Genomic DNA, 17,975 nt, shown 5'->3' with positions numbered 1-17,975 from the left:
GAGGTTGGCTACTGTTTCTTGAGCGTTTTGCTTAATGTCAAAGGTGTGACGTCGATGAGATATCTCGCCGACCTCTACTAGGATCATGGTGTCGGCTCTGTAGGTCAGCCTGTAAGGAGTTTCTTGAGTCATGGATTGGGGGTGCAGTGATATGCCCAGAGAATACTGGGGAGCTCGTCAACCCACTATCCTTTGGCATTTCCTAGTCACTTTTTGAGTTCCTAGAGTTTGACCTTGTTTGCAACTTTGGCTTGGCCGTTGGTTTGGAGATGTTCCACCGAGGTGGGGAGGTGCTTGATGCCGAGCTCTCTAAGGAAACTCTTGAAGCTCTGTGCGATGAACTGCCTGCCATTATCGATGATGAGGGAGTGTGGGATACTGAACCTGCAAATGATGTTCTTCCACGTGAACATTTGCACGTTCTCGGCGGTGATTTTTGCAAGTGGGCAGGCCTCGATCCACTTGGTGAAGTAGTCGACTGCCACAAGGAGGAATTTGAGTTGACCTTTTACGAGGGGAAACGGTCCAAGGATGTCCATTTCCCACTAGGCAAAGGGCCATGGGGACGCCATTTTGTGTAGGACTTTGGGTGGTTGGCGATGTGTTTTACCGAGCTGCTGACATTCTTTGCACCTTTGCACGTAATCTTTGTAATCGAACTTCAGCGTGGGCCAGTAATACCCAGCTTGGATTACTCTGGTTGCCATTGTGCGTACACCGAAGTGCATGTTGCAGATGCCCCGGTGGATTTCCTCGATGACATAGGCGGCTTGGGCCTTGGTGAAGCACTTTAACAGAGGGGCCGAGATGCTTCTTTTGAAAAGTTCTCCTACCACAATGATAAACTTAGATGACCTTACCCTCAATTTTTGAGCTTCATCTTTGTCTTCCGGAAGTGTTCCTTCCTTTAGATAGTTCCAAAAGTCGGTCATCCATTCTTTGTCTCCAACGTCGTTGGTGTTGATGACTTTAGCTTCAAGGCTGGGGGAGCTGAGGGTTTCTTGGATGATAATCTGATGTTGCCCGGGTCGCTTTGTGCTGGCGAGCTTGGACAGGAGATCTGCTTTGACATTTTGTTCTCGGGGCACATGGTGTATAGTGAATTTTTTGAAAAATGACTTCCATTGTGACACTGCATGGTAGTATCGTTGCAGTAGGGAATCTTTAGTCTGATATGTGCCGCTGAGTTGTTCTATCATGAGCTTTGAGTCGCTGTTACAACTCACCTTCTGTGCTCCGACGTCCCGTGCCAACCTTAATCTTGCAAGTAGTGCCTCGTATTCTACTTGGTTGTTGGTGGTTTTGAACCCAAACATGAGGGATTGTTCAATGGCAACGTGGTTAAGGCCTTCAAGGATAATGCCTGCACCTCCACCTGTAGTGTTTGAGGATCCATCAATGTATAGAGTCCAAGTTAAACTTTCTATCGATGAGGTGGGGGTGAGTTCAGCTACAAAGTCAGCTAGGCATCGGGCCTTAAGAGGTCCTCTAGCCTCGTATCTGATGCCGAATTCGGAAAGCACCACCAACCATGCGATCATACGCCCTGCCAGTTCTGGTTTTCTTAATATCTGCTTGATTGGGTAGTCAGTTTTGACGACTACCTGGTGGCTTTGGAAGTAAGGTTAGAGGTGCCAAGTTGTGGTGACGAGTGCCAACGCTAGCTTTTTAATCGTATGATACTGCTTTTCTGTGTCTTGAAGGACTCGACTGATGAAATAGATGGGCGTTTGCTCTTTGTGATGCTCTTGTACTATTACCACGTTGATTGCGTCTTTTGCCATGACCAAGTAGAGGAAGAGGTCAGAATGATGATCCGGCTTCTGTAGGATTGGTGGGGTGGCGAGGAAAGTTTTGAAGCTTTTGAAATCTTCTTCACATTGGTCAGTCCATTCAAAATTCTTTGGCTTGCGTAGTAAGGTGAAGATGGGTCCTGCTTTCTTCGCCAACCTGGGAATGAAACGAGAAAGAGAGACTAACCTTCCTGCCTGTAGACCCCTAAAATTGTCCGGGTCGGAAATAAAGCTTGAAGACTCTCGAAGACTGAAGGATAATCAGCCAGAAGGACTCCTCGAAGGCCCTAGGAGGGTTCTCTGTAGGTCTAGAGGTCTTAGAATAGCTCAAAATAAAGAAGTGGAGGGAAAAAGCCCAATACGGCCGTACTGAACCCCAATACGGCCGTATTGAAGCTTCAATATGGCCACAGTGAACTCAATACGGCGTATTGAAGTTTCTGAAACTTCAATACGGCCGTACTGAAATCAATACGGCCGTATTGAAGCTTCAATACAGCCGTATTGAATTCAATACGGCCGTATTGAAATTTCTGAACTTCAATACGGCCGTATTGAACTTCAATACGACCGTATTGAAGTTCAAAAATTTCAATACGGCCGTATTGCCCCTGTAGGCCGTATTGCGCCTATTCCCTATAAATATGACGTCAATTGGACGTCATTCCACACTTTTTCACTCAGTTTGGACTCCCTCCTTGAGTATTCTGGGGTTTTTGAGCAGTGTTCTGCCCTAGAAATCTCTCTGGGAGTCGATCCGACGAAGTTCTGGAATTCCGAGCACTTAGCTTGGAGATTCGAACCTAGTCGAAGGGAAATCCTCCGGATTTCCATAGTCAAAAGTTTTTAGGAAGGAGCGAGCGAGCTTGTAGAGCGAGGGAACGCCAAAAAGCTTCCCAGTTTTACTCAATATATAAAAGCACGCTTCAAGAGGTTTCTTCTTAAATCCTTCCTTTTACTGCTTTCTGTGTGCATATTTAAACTGTCATCATGTAGATAGTTAATTTATAATCGCTTATAATAAATAGGGGTAATTTAGTAATTTTACGCTATTATTTTAGAAATAATCTGTCATAGGGAACCCGAAAGGGGCGCTGTGGGGTGCTAACACCTTCCCCACGCGTAACCGACTCCCTTACCCAACTCTGGTTGTAGTGGCCAAAGTTGATTTTTAAATCAATTGCCTTATCCCTTTTTCCAATGTTTTGAGTAAAACATTGGTGGCGACTCCACGAACCCTCCTTTTATGAAAACCACTAATCCATGGAGGGTCCCGCTTGGGATTAATATGGATTAGTGAGCCTTTTAATAAAATTGCTCGTTTGACGAGGTCTCAGTTTGAGAATAAGTCATTCTAGCAATCCACTATTTTTAAACAAATAAACGAGTCCAACCATCCTTCGCGAATGCCGAAAGCCCGTTTCGGGCCGGTGGCGACAGATGGCGACTTCACTGGGGAAGCCTTGAGAGTCAGTCCCATTTAGTGACAGATTATTTTTAACAAATAATAGTTAAAATTACTTTATTACCCCTCACTTGTATGATAATATGTTTTATATATTTGGCTTTAAATAACTGTTGTTTGTTTAAATTTCCGCAATTGTTTGAAATAAATTGCACACAAACCTTTGCACACAACAGTTCCCTCTATACCCGGGGGCATGAGTGGTAATCCATAGGGAGTGGATGTTAGTACGGCCGGTTGATGGGTTTATAGGAGCCTATGAGACCGTTGTCGAAAAGCATCACTCAAGGTGATAACCATGAACTTGAGTCCGACGGTGCGTTGGAGCTTTCCATCGACCTACGACAAGAGGAATTGGGTCCCTATAATGGGGGCACCTTGGGGGCCTTTGACCAAGTGAGAACAGTTAGATCCTCCTTGAATATGCACTTTTCTGCAGGAGACCCCTACCTCGTAATTCGCTCGTGACTGTTCGTGGATGAGTGAATTGTTTGTACATTCGTTATGTGACATTGTTTGTGCATTAATAAATAACCTCGTGATAAGGTCTAAAAATAATCCCCATGCATAAAAAACCATGACATGAGAGGAAAGACCATGTGTGAAAATATAATAAAAGTGAGGAGCATGTACATCATTACCAATAAGACATCATGCATCCTCATGAAAACATACATTTTAGGATCACCAATACCTCTTGACATGAGTGAAAGAGACCCATGACTATAGAGATTCTCCGTTGGGGAGAAATCATAGATAAAGAAGGGTGGTAAACTTCCGTCTTAAAAAGGCAGCGCCTTAAAGATGGAGGTTTATCAAGCTCGTGTTAAAGAGTGTATTCATTCCATAAAATAAACTAACTAAACATTCATTTTAGAAAGTGGCTGGTCATCTCTCTATCCTTACGCGCGCACGGAAAATCAAGAAAATGGAAGTGCTAGAGGAACAAAATAAGAAGCTCACAACCGAGCTCTCTCAGCTCAACAAGAAAATGGACGCGTTGGAGGAACGAAATAAGGAGCTTACAGCCGAGCTCTCACAGCTCAAAGAGCAAATGGCGCAAATGATGGAACTCATGAGTCACCACAACATACAAGGGGCTGAGCACAGTGACCATGAGTCCCATCATGTTGAAGGAAAAGTGGAACAAGAGCTGAAAAGTGGGAAGCTAGTTAAACCTTCCCAATCATTTAAAGCTAAGAAGACCTTTGGGAAGAAGAGGGAAGGAGGAGTCAATGCTATAACCATTTCCTCATCTTCTTCCACTTCGAAGTCAGGAAAGTCGCAATTCAACCCTGTGAAGAAGTTTGATAAACTTCCGACCACATATAGCGACCTCCTGCCGAAGCTATTGGAAGCACGTCTTCTAGCTTACGTTCCACTAAAGAAGATTGATCCACCTTATCCCGAGTGGTACAAACCACAAGATAAATGCCTATACCACTCGGGGGCATCGGGGCATTCAACGGAGAACTGTAGAGCTCTCAAATATAAGGTCCAAAGCCTTATTGATGCCGGGTGGATCACTTTTGATTCAACAGCGCCCGACGTGAGCAAGAATCTTCGGCCAAAGCAGGAATAGAGAGAAGAACAAGCCACGATAGGGCCCCTTCATATTTTTCTTCTCTTTTAGGGACTCATGATCAGTACCCGAGATCATGAGAACCTTTTCATGTAAATAAGGGTTTTTGTACATTTTACATATATCAATAAAGAGGCATTTCACACATCACTCTCTTTTGTTCTTTTCTCTCTTTCCTCATCAATATTAATAAATTCTAAACCTAAACAGAACCAATAAAATAATTGTGTCTGTAATTGTTCGCTCTAACCGGGATCCGAAGGTGAAAGGGTTGAGTTGGACAGTGATGAGGAGACCATTTCTCCGGATCTGCAAAGATTGCTAGATCAAGAAGCTCGTCAAGAGAAATTCGAAACCGTGAATTTGGGGCATGGCCGAAAGATAAAAGAGGTCAACATTGGGACCCATATCAGTGATGAAATAAGGACACATGCTTCCACTATGATTATAATAAAATCATTCTTTCTCATTGCTTCTTTTCTTGCTTATAATAAAATTCTAAACCACATTTTTTTTAACCCTGTTTGAATAAACATGAATGAGGTTAAAATCATCTTAATAATAATAAACCCACATCATTTTTATGTGGAAGTGTGTGTGTCAACTTGGAGCACCTTTTCTTGGCCTCAATAAGTGCCATCATGGATAAAGAAATCCTAAAGATAAAAAGACCCGCTAGGAATCCCACAAAAGGGTGACCTAGGCAAAAGTTAGGGTTACAATAATAAACAAAAACAAAGGTCCGCTAAAACGCCACAAAAGGGTGTTTTAGGCAAAAATAAGGACAATCAAAAAACAAAAGAAATCCATGATGGTAACATGAACCGAATTCAAAAAGAAAGGTTCAAGAGCAGCTATCCAAGTTGTCAAAATCACAACGTCAATAAACAAAGATTTTCTTAACTTCATAAGTGTTTAATCAAGCAAGCCTAAACACATAAGCCTACCTTGGCCACCCATTCTTACAAAAACCATTTTTGAAAAATAAATCCCCTCTAAAGACACAAACTTTAGAACAAAAATATCTTTCCTTTCTCTTCTCTCTTGTCCCAAAAGATTTTAGAATAATCTAGTGGAAGCATGGAGAAATAAATCATCACTGAAAATGGATCTAATCTGAACAACAAAATGGTGGAAGAACTGTGCCAAGAGTTCAAGATCCAACACCGCAACTCTTCCCCATATCGGCCAAAGATGAATGGGGCAGTCGAGGCAACCAAAAAGAACATCAAGAAAATAGTGCAAAAGATGGTTGTCTCATTTAAAGACTGACACAAGATATTACCCTTTGCTCTTCATGGTTATAGGACTTCAGGAGGCAGTTCTACCCGTCGAAGTCGAAAAACCTTATATAAGGGTGATCATGGAAGCAAAACTTTCCGAGGCAGAAAGGGTTCAAAGCCGATACGACCGGTTGAACCTTATCCAAGAGAAACGGCTGAACGCCATATGCCATGGTCAAGCCTATCAAAGGAAGATCAAAAAGGCTTTTGACAAGAAAGTCCACCCTCGAGTCTACCATGAGGGAGAGTTGGTAATGAAGAAATTACTACCAACTCAAAAGGACAAAATCGGAAAGTATGCCCCAAATCACGGAGGACCATACGTGGGAAAACGAGCCTTCTCAGGAGGAGCATTGATCCTCACAAACATGGATGGAAAAGAACTTCGATACTTAGTCAACACTGACGTGGTAAAGAAGTACTATGCTTGAAGACGTTGCTTGCATAGGCCCGCTAGGATGAAAACCCAAAAAGGGCGTCCTAGGCAAAAGTTAGGGCAAAATAAAAAGCCTGCCAGTACAAGGGTACTAGGCAAAACAAAGGCAAATTTACCCCGTTAGGATACGTCCTAAGCAAAAGTTAGGGGCAAAAGAATAAGATGTAAAAGCAAAGCAAGCAACGATCGCTTAAACCGAAAACCGAAAGGCGGTTCAAGTGATTATCTTCTAGAAGCAAGCATCTTGCAGCATCTACACTCCTGGCTCAGGCCGAAGCAATTAGGAGAACGTAAAGAGCAACAATTACAGATATAATTGTTAAGCCCAATGTGTATAGCCTACCCTGGCCAGCCATTCTTCAGAAATTTCCTTCTGTATATCTTTCTGTAAAAACACTTGTGAATATCAATAAAAATATCCATTTGTTTCTTTTCTTTCTTGACCATGTGATTATGCCTCTGAATTGGTTTTTCATAAAATTGTACGAAATTCCATTAATAATCGGTCAATAAAAGAAAATTGGAGGGGTTCCTGTAAAATCCATAATCTCCTGCATAAAGGCTCACAAAAATACTCCCTCGCGTCAATGACAGAAAGTCCTCCAAGAAGAAGAGGATAGGGAGAGCCACTCACTTTTCTAAATAAATGAACAAAAGTAAAAAATTGTATTGCATTTGTGCATCACACACACATTAGTTGCACATTCAAAGACCTTATCATGAGGCAACCGCATAAAATAGAAAAATAGAAAATTGCTTGTGTATGACAGCAGCAAGCAAAATACAAAGATTCAGAAAATCAACAGCATCATACAGAATAACTGAGCCTGGAGAGGCTTGCCGAAAGAATACTCTCAAAATAACTGAGCCTGGAGAGGCTCGCCGAAATAATACTCTCTCAAAATAACTGAGCCTGGAGAGGCTCGCCGAAATAATACTCTCAGAATAATTGAGCCTGGAGAGGCTTGCCGAAATAATACTCGTACAGAATAATTGAGCCTGGAGAGGCTTGCCGAAACAATACTCCCACAGAATAATTGAGCCTGGAGAGGCTTGCCGAAATAATACTCCTACAAAATAACTGAGCCTGGAGAGGCTTGCCGAAATAATACTCTCTCATAAATCTAATTTCTTTAACACTTTTAATTTCTGTACAGCAAAAGCCAAAAACATAAAAAAGGCAAAATACAGAAAAAGCCAAAATCAGAAGAAAAGGCAAAATACAGAAAAAGCCGAAAATAAAAAAGGCAAGGATATAGAAAATCCAACAAACAATCTGTACCAAATAACTAAGCCTGGAGAGGCTTACCAAAATAATACTCCATATCCTCCACAGTATGCAGAATAACTGAGCCTGGAGAGGCTCGCAGAAATAATACTCCCCAGAGGGAACCTCAGCTCAAGCTCACGGAAAAATCCCCAGCGAGAGCTATCAAAGCAAAATCGACGCAATCCCCAATGGAAGTGCGATCATCCAAACAGTATATACAAGTCAAAGGACTTAACACTTCCTCGGTGGAAGATAGCTCTCCGACTCAAAGCACTGAGCGAGGCTAAGCCTGTAGAGGCTTCCTAAATAATACTCTGGGACACAATAAGATCCCCAAATCCCCAATCGCCTACTCAAGAGGCATCCCTGCAAAAAGGAGAAGAAAATCAAAAATATCAATAAGTATTCCCCAAGTGGAATCCGGCTCTTAGCCAAACATCGAACGTCAAGCCGATACGCCTAACAGAAGAGGCTAATCAAAATCAACGACAAAATCCCCCAGTGGATAACAGCCTACACAGAGGCAACACAATCAGAAAATCAAAGAGAGACACCCGAATAAGGATAACCGGGATACTCCACTCACGTCAAAAGGACGTCAGCCAAACATAAGGCATCGCTCAACTCAGAGAGCATCTGTGTCTACACCCCAAGGAGTCAAAAATTCCCATGGGTACCAACTAAGCAATGCAAGTTGGGACACAAGAACCTATGAATGACTGCACATCCCCTAGACGGATCCCTGCGTTATCCAGCCCTCAGCGGCACAAAATCAGAAAAACAAACCGTCGAAGCAGCATTGTGGACTGTGGAGACAAACTATACTCAACTACCTCATCTTTGAGAGGCAAAGTCTGGAGAGACGATACTCAAACGAAGTCTGGAGAGACGGTACTCAAACAAGGTCTGGAGAGACAATACTCAAACAAGGTCTGGGGAGACAGTACTCAAACAAAGTCTGGAGAGACAGTACTCAAAGAAAGTCTGGAGAGACGATACTCAAAGAAAGTCTGGAGAGACGGTACTCAAACAAGGTCTGGAGAGACGGTACTCAAACAAAGTCTGGAGAGACAGTACTCAAACAAAGTCTGGAGAGACAGTACTCGAAGTCTGGAGAGACAGTACTCGAAGTCTGGAGAGACAGTACTCAGAGTCTGGAGAGACGATACTCAAATAAAGTCTGGAGAGACAATACTCAAACAAAGTCTGGAGAGACAGTACTCAAGGTCTGGAGAGACAATACTCAAGGTCTGGAGAGACAATACTCAGCCATCAGCGTCGTCAGAGGCACGTTGGTGTTAAAATCAGCTACCGAGGATGTCAGAAGCGCCGAGGTATGCACCCACCTGGAGAGGCTACTCAACAATTTTCCACCGGAAGACATTACAAGTCAGAAGGTCGGCACATCACCCGGACAATTGGGTCAACTCCTTTACTTGTCAGCCGGTACACCAAAAGGCCGTCCGACTAAGTAAAGGGGGGGCAGCTGTAGACCCCTAAAATTGTCCGGGTCGGAAATAAAGCTTGAAGACTCTCGAAGACTGAAGGATAATCAGCCAGAAGGACTCCTCGAAGGCCCTAGGAGGGTTCTCTGTAGGTCTAGAGGTCTTAGAATAGCTCAAAATAAAGAAGTGGAGGGAAAAAGCCCAATACGGCCGTACTGAACCCCAATACGGCCGTATTGAAGCTTCAATATGGCCACAGTGAACTCAATACGGCGTATTGAAGTTTCTGAAACTTCAATACGGCCGTACTGAAATCAATACGGCCGTATTGAAGCTTCAATACAGCCGTATTGAATTCAATACGGCCGTATTGAAATTTCTGAACTTCAATACGGCCGTATTGAACTTCAATACGACCGTATTGAAGTTCAAAAATTTCAATACGGCCGTATTGCCCCTGTAGGCCGTATTGCGCCTATTCCCTATAAATATGACGTCAATTGGACGTCATTCCACACTTTTTCACTCAGTTTGGACTCCCTCCTTGAGTATTCTGGGGTTTTTGAGCAGTGTTCTGCCCTAGAAATCTCTCTGGGAGTCGATCCGACGAAGTTCTGGAATTCCGAGCACTTAGCTTGGAGATTCGAACCTAGTCGAAGGGAAATCCTCCGGATTTCCATAGTCAAAAGTTTTTAGGAAGGAGCGAGCGAGCTTGTAGAGCGAGGGAACGCCAAAAAGCTTCCCAGTTTTACTCAATATATAAAAGCACGCTTCAAGAGGTTTCTTCTTAAATCCTTCCTTTTACTGCTTTCTGTGTGCATATTTAAACTGTCATCATGTAGATAGTTAATTTATAATCGCTTATAATAAATAGGGGTAATTTAGTAATTTTACGCTATTATTTTAGAAATAATCTGTCATAGGGAACCCGAAAGGGGCGCTGTGGGGTGCTAACACCTTCCCCACGCGTAACCGACTCCCTTACCCAACTCTGGTTGTAGTGGCCAAAGTTGATTTTTAAATCAATTGCCTTATCCCTTTTTCCAATGTTTTGAGTAAAACATTGGTGGCGACTCCACGAACCCTCCTTTTATGAAAACCACTAATCCATGGAGGGTCCCGCTTGGGATTAATATGGATTAGTGAGCCTTTTAATAAAATTGCTCGTTTGACGAGGTCTCAGTTTGAGAATAAGTCATTCTAGCAATCCACTATTTTTAAACAAATAAACGAGTCCAACCATCCTTCGCGAATGCCGAAAGCCCGTTTCGGGCCGGTGGCGACACTGCCAAGCGTTGGATGTCTTTGACATTGTGGGGGCTATGCATCTGTATGATGGCCTTGCACTTTTCTGGGTTGGCTTCAATACCCCTGTGGGTGATCATGAAGCCAAGGAACTTGCCTCCCTGGACTCCAAAGATGCACTTTTCTGGGTTTAAGCGCATGTTGTGCTTCCGTATTTGGTTAAATACTTCGGCTAGGTTAGCAACATGGGCGTCGATCGATGTGGTTTTTCACGACCATGTCGTCTACGTAGACTTTCATGTTTCGTCCTATCTATTGGTGGAAGACCTTGTCTATCAACCTTTGATAAGTAGCTCCCGCATTTTTGAGGTCAAACAGCATCATGCAGTAGCAGAAGTTGGCGTGGTCGGTGATGAACGATGTGTGTTCTTCGTCTGGTGGGTACATCATAATCTGATTGTATCCGAAGTATGCGTCTAGAAAGTTGAGGAGGGCGTGACTGGATGCTCCATCAACCAACCTGTCAATGCTTGTTAGGGGGTAGGCATCTTTAGGGCAAGCCTTGTTCAGGTCGGTGTAGTCGACTCATATACGCCACTTCCCTGAGTTCTTTTTAACGAGTACTACATTGGATAGCCACTGTCGCCACCGGCCCAAACGGGCCTCGGCGGTCGCGAAGACGGTCGAGCTCGCTTTTATTTTAGTTTTGAAAATGTATTGGATTATTAGAACGACTTGTTCTCAAACTGAGACCTTGTCGATCTTATCCAATTTATTTATTAAATGTCTCACCAATCCATGTTAATCCCAAGCGGGACCCTCCATGGATTAGTGGTTTTCGTAGTAAAAGGGTTCGTAGAGTCGCCACCAATGTTTTACTCAAAACATTGGAAAAAAGGATAAGGCAATTGATTTTATAAATCAACTTTGGCCATTACAACCAGAGTTGGGTAAGGGAGTCGGTTACGCGTGGGGAAGGTGTTAGCACCCCACAGCGCCCCTTTCGGGTTCCCTATGACAGATTATTTCTAAAATAACAGTGTAAAATTACTAAATTACCCCTATTTATTCTAAGCAATTATAAATTAACTATCTACATGATGACAGTTTAAATATGCACACAGAAAGCAGTAAAAGGAAGGACTTTAAGAAGAAACCTTTGAAGCGTGCTTTTATATATTTCGTAAAACTGGGAAGCTTTTTGGCGTTCCCCTCGCTCTACAAGCTCGCTCGCTCCTCCCTAAAAAACTTTTGACTACGGAAATCCGGAGGATTTCCCTTCGACTAGGTTCGATCCTCAAGCAAAATGGCTCGAGGCTCAAGAACTTCGTCGGATCAACTCTCCGAGTGATTTCTAGGGCAGAACACTGCTCAAAAACCCCAGAATACTCAAGAAGAGGGTTAAAACTGTGTGAAAAAGTGTGGAATGACGTCCAATTGACGTCATATTTATAGGGAATAGGCGCAATACGGGCTACAGAATCAATACGGCCGTATTGAAATTTTTGAACTTCAATACGGTCGTATTGAGTTCAGTACGGCCGTATTGAAATTCAGAAATTTCAATGCGCCCGTATTGAGTTCACTGCGGCTGTATTGAAGCTTCAATACGGCCGTATTGATTTCAGTACGGCCTTATTGAAGTTTCAGAAACTTCAATACGCCGTATTGAGTTCACTGCGGCCGCGTTGAAGCTTCAATACGGCCGTATTAAGTTTAGTACGGCCGTATTGGGCTTCATTCCCTCCACTTCCTTATTTTTAAACTACTCTAAGACCTCTAAACCTACAGATAGCCATCCTATGGTCTTCTAGGAGTCCTTCTGGCTGACTTTCCTTCGATCTTTGAGGGTCTTCGAGTTTTATTTCCGACCCGGACAATTTTAGGGGTCTACAGCTGCCCCCCCTTTACTTAGTCGGACGGCCTTTTGGTGTACCGGCTGACAAGTAAAGGAGTTGACCCAATTGTCCGAGTGATGCGCCGACCTTCTGACTTGTAGCGTCTTCCGGTGGAAAATTGTCGAGTAGCCTCTCCAGGTTTTGCTTTGGTTGCTGCCCAAGCTGGAAGCTGTGAGTACCCGCCTCTCCAGGCTTAGCCTCACTCTTTGTTTGAGCCGGAAGCTAAGTACCCTTGTGACAACGGTAGCAGTGTGAGTTTCGCCTCTCCAGGCTTAGTCTCGCTCTTTGTTCGAGCCGGAAACTAAGCACCTTTGTGACGACGGTGAGCAGTGTGAGTTTCGCCTCTCCAGGCTTTGCTTTGCTTGCTGCCCAAGCTGGAAGCTGTGAGTACCGCCTCTCCAGGCTTAGCTTCACTCTTTGTTCGAGCCGGAAGCTAAGTACCCTTGTGACAACGGTAAGCAGTGAGTACCTCATTTCCAGGGATAGCTTCGCTCATTGCTCGAGCCGGAAGCTGCATACCTCCGTGTTTGTGACGACGGGGTAGCGTGAATATCTCCTTTTCAGGGATTTGTGATGATTTTGTCTCCACAGTCCACGATGCTGCTTCGACGGTTGTTTTTTAATTTTTGTGCCACTGAGGGCTGGATAACGCAGGGATCCGTCTAGGGGATGTGCAGTTACTCATAGGCTCTTGTGTCCCAACTTTCCATTGCGTAGTTGGTGCCCACTGGGGAATTTCTGATTCCTTAGGGATGCAGACACAAAGATGCTCTTTCTGATGTGAGCGGTGCCTTATGATTGGCTGACGTCCTTTCGACGTTGGTGGAGTATCCCGGTTATCCTTGTTCGGGTGTCTCTTTTGGTTTTCTGATTTTGCTGCCTCTGTGTAGGCTGTTATCCACTGGGGGATTTTGTCGTTGATTTTGATTAGCCTCTTCTGTTAGGCATATCACCTTGATGTTCAATGATTGGCTGAGAGCCAGATTCCACTTGGGGAATGATTATTGATCTTTTTATGATTTTTCCTTTTGAAGGAGTGCCTCTTATGTAGGCGACTGGGGAATGGGGTTCAGTGTTCGGCTGAGTGCCGGATTCCGCTTGGGGAATATTTATTGATATTTTTTGATTTTTCTCCTTTTGCAGGGATGCCTCTTGAGTAGGCGACTGGGGATTTGGGGATCTTATGTATCCCAGAGTATTTTTTAGGAAGCCTCTGCAGGCTTAGCCTCACTCAACGCCTGAGTTGAAGAGCTATCTTCACTGAGGAAGTTTTAAAGTCCTTTGACTTGGATATTCTTCTTGGGCGATCGTGTTTCTATTAAGGACTTTGACGATCTTGCTTGATAGTTCTTGCTGGGGATTTTGAGTCCAAGAGCGTGAGTTGAGGTTTCTCTGGGGAGTATTATTTCTGCGAGCCTCTCCAGGCTCAAGTATTCTGCATACTGTGGAGGATGTGGAGTATTATTTTGGTAAGCCTCTCCAGGCTTAGTTATTTTGAAAGAGTATTATTTCGGCGAGCCTCTCCAGGCTCAATTATTCTGAAGGAGTATTATTTCAGTGAGCCTCTCCAGGCTCAGTTATTCTGAAGGAGTATTATTTCGGCGAGCCTCTCCAGGCTCAGTTATTCTGAGAGAGTATTATTTCGGCGAGCCTCTCCAGGCTCAGTTATTTTGTATGAGGCGATTGATTTTCTAAATCTTTTGCCTTTTTTGTCGTTTTTGGCTTTTTCTGTATTTTTTGCCTTTTTTTGTCATTTTTCGGCTTTTTCTGTATTTTTGCCTTTTTTGTTGTTTTTCGGCCTTTTCTGTACAAAAATGTCTCAGTTATTCTGAGAGAGTATTATTTCGGCGAGCCTCTCCAGGCTCAATTATTCTGAGAGTATTATTTCGGCGAGCCTCTCCAGGCTCAATTATTCTGTATGAGTATTGTTTTGGCAAGCCTCTCCAGGCTCAGTTATTTTGAGAGTATTCTTTCGGCAAGCCTCTCCAGGCTCAGTTATTCTGAGAGTATTCTTTCGGCAAGCCTCTCCAGGCTCAGTTATTCTGTATGACGCTGTTGATTTTCTGAATCTTTGCATTTTGTTTGCTACTGTCATATACAAGCAATTTTTCTATTTTTCTATTTTATGTGGTTGCCTCATGACGAGGTCTTTGAAAATTTCTTTATGGCCAATACGGCCGCATCCATTTCAGTATGCCCGTATTGAATTGAAAATTTGTTCATAACCCTAATTTTGGTACGGGCGTACTGAACATGATACGGGCGTATTGTTTTCCTGAAGTTTATATATATTTTTTTTTCAATAAACAGAGAATAAGTGATCTTCCAGTACACCTATCATCTGTATGCATGTATGCGGTATGATGCACCTAATTCTATTTGATTCATTTTTCAAAAGAATTAACCGATGCGTTTTTCTGTTTGGATTTTTGCCATTCCTCCAGACGGACTGTGCTCTGCCGATTTCTGTTACCGAGGAATGATGCGTATTTGATTTTGGTGTCATCAACCAAATGATTCTTCCCTTCCTTTTAGAAAACGTGTCAACCCTCCTATTGACCACTATATCTCCATGTTTCCACTAGATTATTCAAAAATCGTTGGGACAAGAGAAAAGAAGGAAAGGATATATTTTCAAAAGTTTGTGTTTTAGAGGGGATTATTTTATTTTTGAAAAATGGTCTTTGTAAGAATGGCTGGCCATGGTAGGCTTATTGTGTTTAGGTTTGTTCGATTAAACACTTATGAAGTTAAGCACATCTTTGTTATTAATGATTGTGCTTTGACAACTTGGATAGCTTTTCTTGAGCTCCTTGTTGAATTCAATTGATGGTACCATCATGGATTTATTTTGTTTTTTTCTTTTTTTTTGACGGCCCTAACTTTTGCCTAAAACACCCTTTTGTGATGTCTTAGCGGGCTTTTGTATTCATTTTGTAACCCTAACTTTTGCCTAGGTCACCCTTTTCGTGGGATTCCTAGCGGGTTTTTGTCTTCATTTTGTAACCCTAACTTTTGCCTAGGTCACCCTTTTGTGGGATTCCTAGCGGGTCTTTTGCTCTTATTTTTGCGCAGTCCCCTTTTTGGGTTCCCTGCCGAGCTTATTATCTTTAGGATTTCTTTATCCATGATGGCACTTATTGAGGCCAAGAAAAGGTGCTCCAAGCTATCATGCACATTTCCACATAAAAATGATGCGGGTTTATTGATTATTAAGACGATTTTAACCTCACTTATGTTTATTCAAACAGGGTTAAATAATGTGGTCTAGAGATTTATTGCAAGCAAGAAAAGAAGCAATAAGAAATAATGAAGAATGATTTTATTATAATCATAATGGAAACATGTGCCCTATCGAGGCTCGGGGGTCGGGCTGTCCCCGAGGAGTGATCTCTAATAGTCACTGAATTTACACATCCCTATCGGAAGGAGAAAAACACTTGACAACGACGACCGGCCTTAACGCTTGTGAACCGGCCTTCCTAAAGATCTGGCTTAAAGAACGTCGAGAAGGATCTTGATTCCTCTTCGTTCTTTGATCTTTAACAGGGTTGTATCCTAACCCTTGTTTTCCCCGGATTGTCCTTGATAATGGGTAGCTCCGGGATTCCTTGGGAGTCCTTGCCTAATCCTTGTCCTGGCAAGTATCCATTCTTTGTGAGCATATGAGCTACCTTCTTCATTTCTCGGGGAAACGTTTCAACATTGGCAATTTCCAATGCTTGGAAGGCGGTTTCTAAAGCTTCCTCTGCTGTATCCACATAAGGTATGGTGGATGGCTTGCTGATGAGTATGTCATCTTCAGCTTGCACGGTCACCAGTTTGTCACCCACGATGAACTTGACTTTCTGGTGGAGCGTAAAAGGAACAGCTCTTGCATCATGAATCCAAGGTCGGCCGAGGAGACAGCTATATGCCGGAGTAATGTCCATCACTTGAAATTCGACGTTGAAGATAGTGGGTCCAATTTGGATTGGAAGATTGATCTCTCCCACCACTTCTCTTTTAGATCCATCGAAGGCTCGAACGATCATGTTGCTCGGACGCATTTGGATTCCCTTGATTGCCACTTGCTCGAGCGCTCTTTTTGGCATTACGTTCAAGGAAGATCCATTATCTACCAAGACTTTAGCGATGTGATACTCCTTGCACTTTATAGAGATGTGCAAGGGCTTGTTGTGGTTTGATCCCTCGGCGGGGATTTCTTCATCGATGAAGGTGAGGTGATCATTAGCCTTGATGTGACTAACAATCCCTTCAAACTCGTCTTGGGAGATAGTGTGCGACACGTATGCCTCGTTCAAGACTTTCAACAGAGCTTGCCGATGCGGTTCGGAGCATAGGATCAACGACAACAGCGTAATCTTTGCTGGCGTCCTATGAAGTTGATCCAAGATGGAGTACTCGCTCTGTCGGATAAATTTTAACAGCTCGTCTGTCTCCTCCTCGGATTCTTTTTCCTCGGTTTTCTTTTCTTCTTTTTCTTTATTCTTGGGAGCTTTGTTATGAAGATCATTGGGAGTGTAGATCCTACCACTCCTAGTCATGCCCCCAAGTCCAGCGATGTTGAAGATATCGCTGTCGGCAGAAGAGTGGATGTCGTATATCCACGGCACAGCCTTATTTGATTCGTAAGGGAAAGGCCTTGGAACTGTGATCCTTAATGGTGTCGGACCTTCCCCTTTATTCGTCTTAATTACCAACAACGGAGTTGATGTGCGCTCGCTTGGCGCGGTTGTTGGCTTACACTTGATAACGAACGGCGTGCGATCCATTCTTTGAACATACGCATCGATTAATTCTTTCTTTTTATTAATGTTTATTAATGGATTACTAGGAGAGATGTATGAATGACTCCTAGATCTCTCCATGATCTATATGCATGATATGAGATGATGAGGTTGAATATGCATGCATAGTGTTTATTGAACTAAGCATTATCATGTTTTTAGGATGTTCCTAAGATGATGCATGATATTGCTTGGTTTGGATAAATAACCCTTTTTTCTTTTTTCTTTGGGTATTTTGTATCTTTTTGTATTTTTCTTTGGTGAAAATGGAAACTACCTACATGAATGTGATGAGGGTAGATGTTAACACCATGCAATGGAAGATTCTTATTCCTATTTATTCTTATTTTAAAAGAATAGGAATGTTGTATGTTTAAATAATGCAATGTATGCTCAAACAATGTCACATAAACAATGCACAAACAATTCACTCATCCACGAACAGTCACGAGCGAATCACGAGGTAGGGGTATCCTGCAGAAAAGTGCATATTCAAGGTGGATCTAACTGTTCTCACCGGTCTGAGGCCCCCAAGGTGCCCCCATTATAGGGACCCAATTCCTCTCGTCGTAAGCCGATGGAAAGCTCCAACGCACTGTCGGACTCGAGTTCATGGTTATCACCTTGAGTGATGCTTTCCGACAACGGTCTACGGGCACCTATAGACCCATTCGACAACCGGCCGTACTAACATCCACTCCCTATGGTTAATCACTCATGCCCCCGGGTATAGAGGGAACTGTTGTGTGCAAAGGTTTGTGTACAGTT

At 43.1% G+C, this 17,975-nt stretch overlaps 1 protein-coding gene across 1 annotated transcript; it reads right to left on the bottom strand.

The window, feature by feature from the left end:
- Nucleotides 1–545: 545 nt before the first annotated feature.
- Nucleotides 546–1,541, bottom strand: LOC145954984 (uncharacterized). Its single transcript, XM_083069679.1, has one exon. The coding sequence runs from the start codon at nt 1,539–1,541 to the stop codon at nt 546–548; it is 996 nt and encodes a 331-aa protein (XP_082925805.1).
- Between the last annotated feature and the right edge of the window lie 16,434 nt (nt 1,542–17,975).

This window comes from Cajanus cajan, chromosome 2 (assembly GCF_000230855.2).
Source record: "Cajanus cajan strain Asha chromosome 2, NIPB_CcT2T_4, whole genome shotgun sequence".
Taxonomy (NCBI): domain Eukaryota; kingdom Viridiplantae; phylum Streptophyta; class Magnoliopsida; order Fabales; family Fabaceae; genus Cajanus; species Cajanus cajan.
This window is presented reverse-complemented; position numbering and strand designations above follow the sequence as displayed.

What these genes read in the sequence shown, in the direction of transcription:
- LOC145954984 (XM_083069679.1), bottom strand. Translation starts at nt 1,541, where the DNA reads ATGATCGCATGGTTGGTGGTGCTTTCCGAATTCGGCATCAGATACGAG.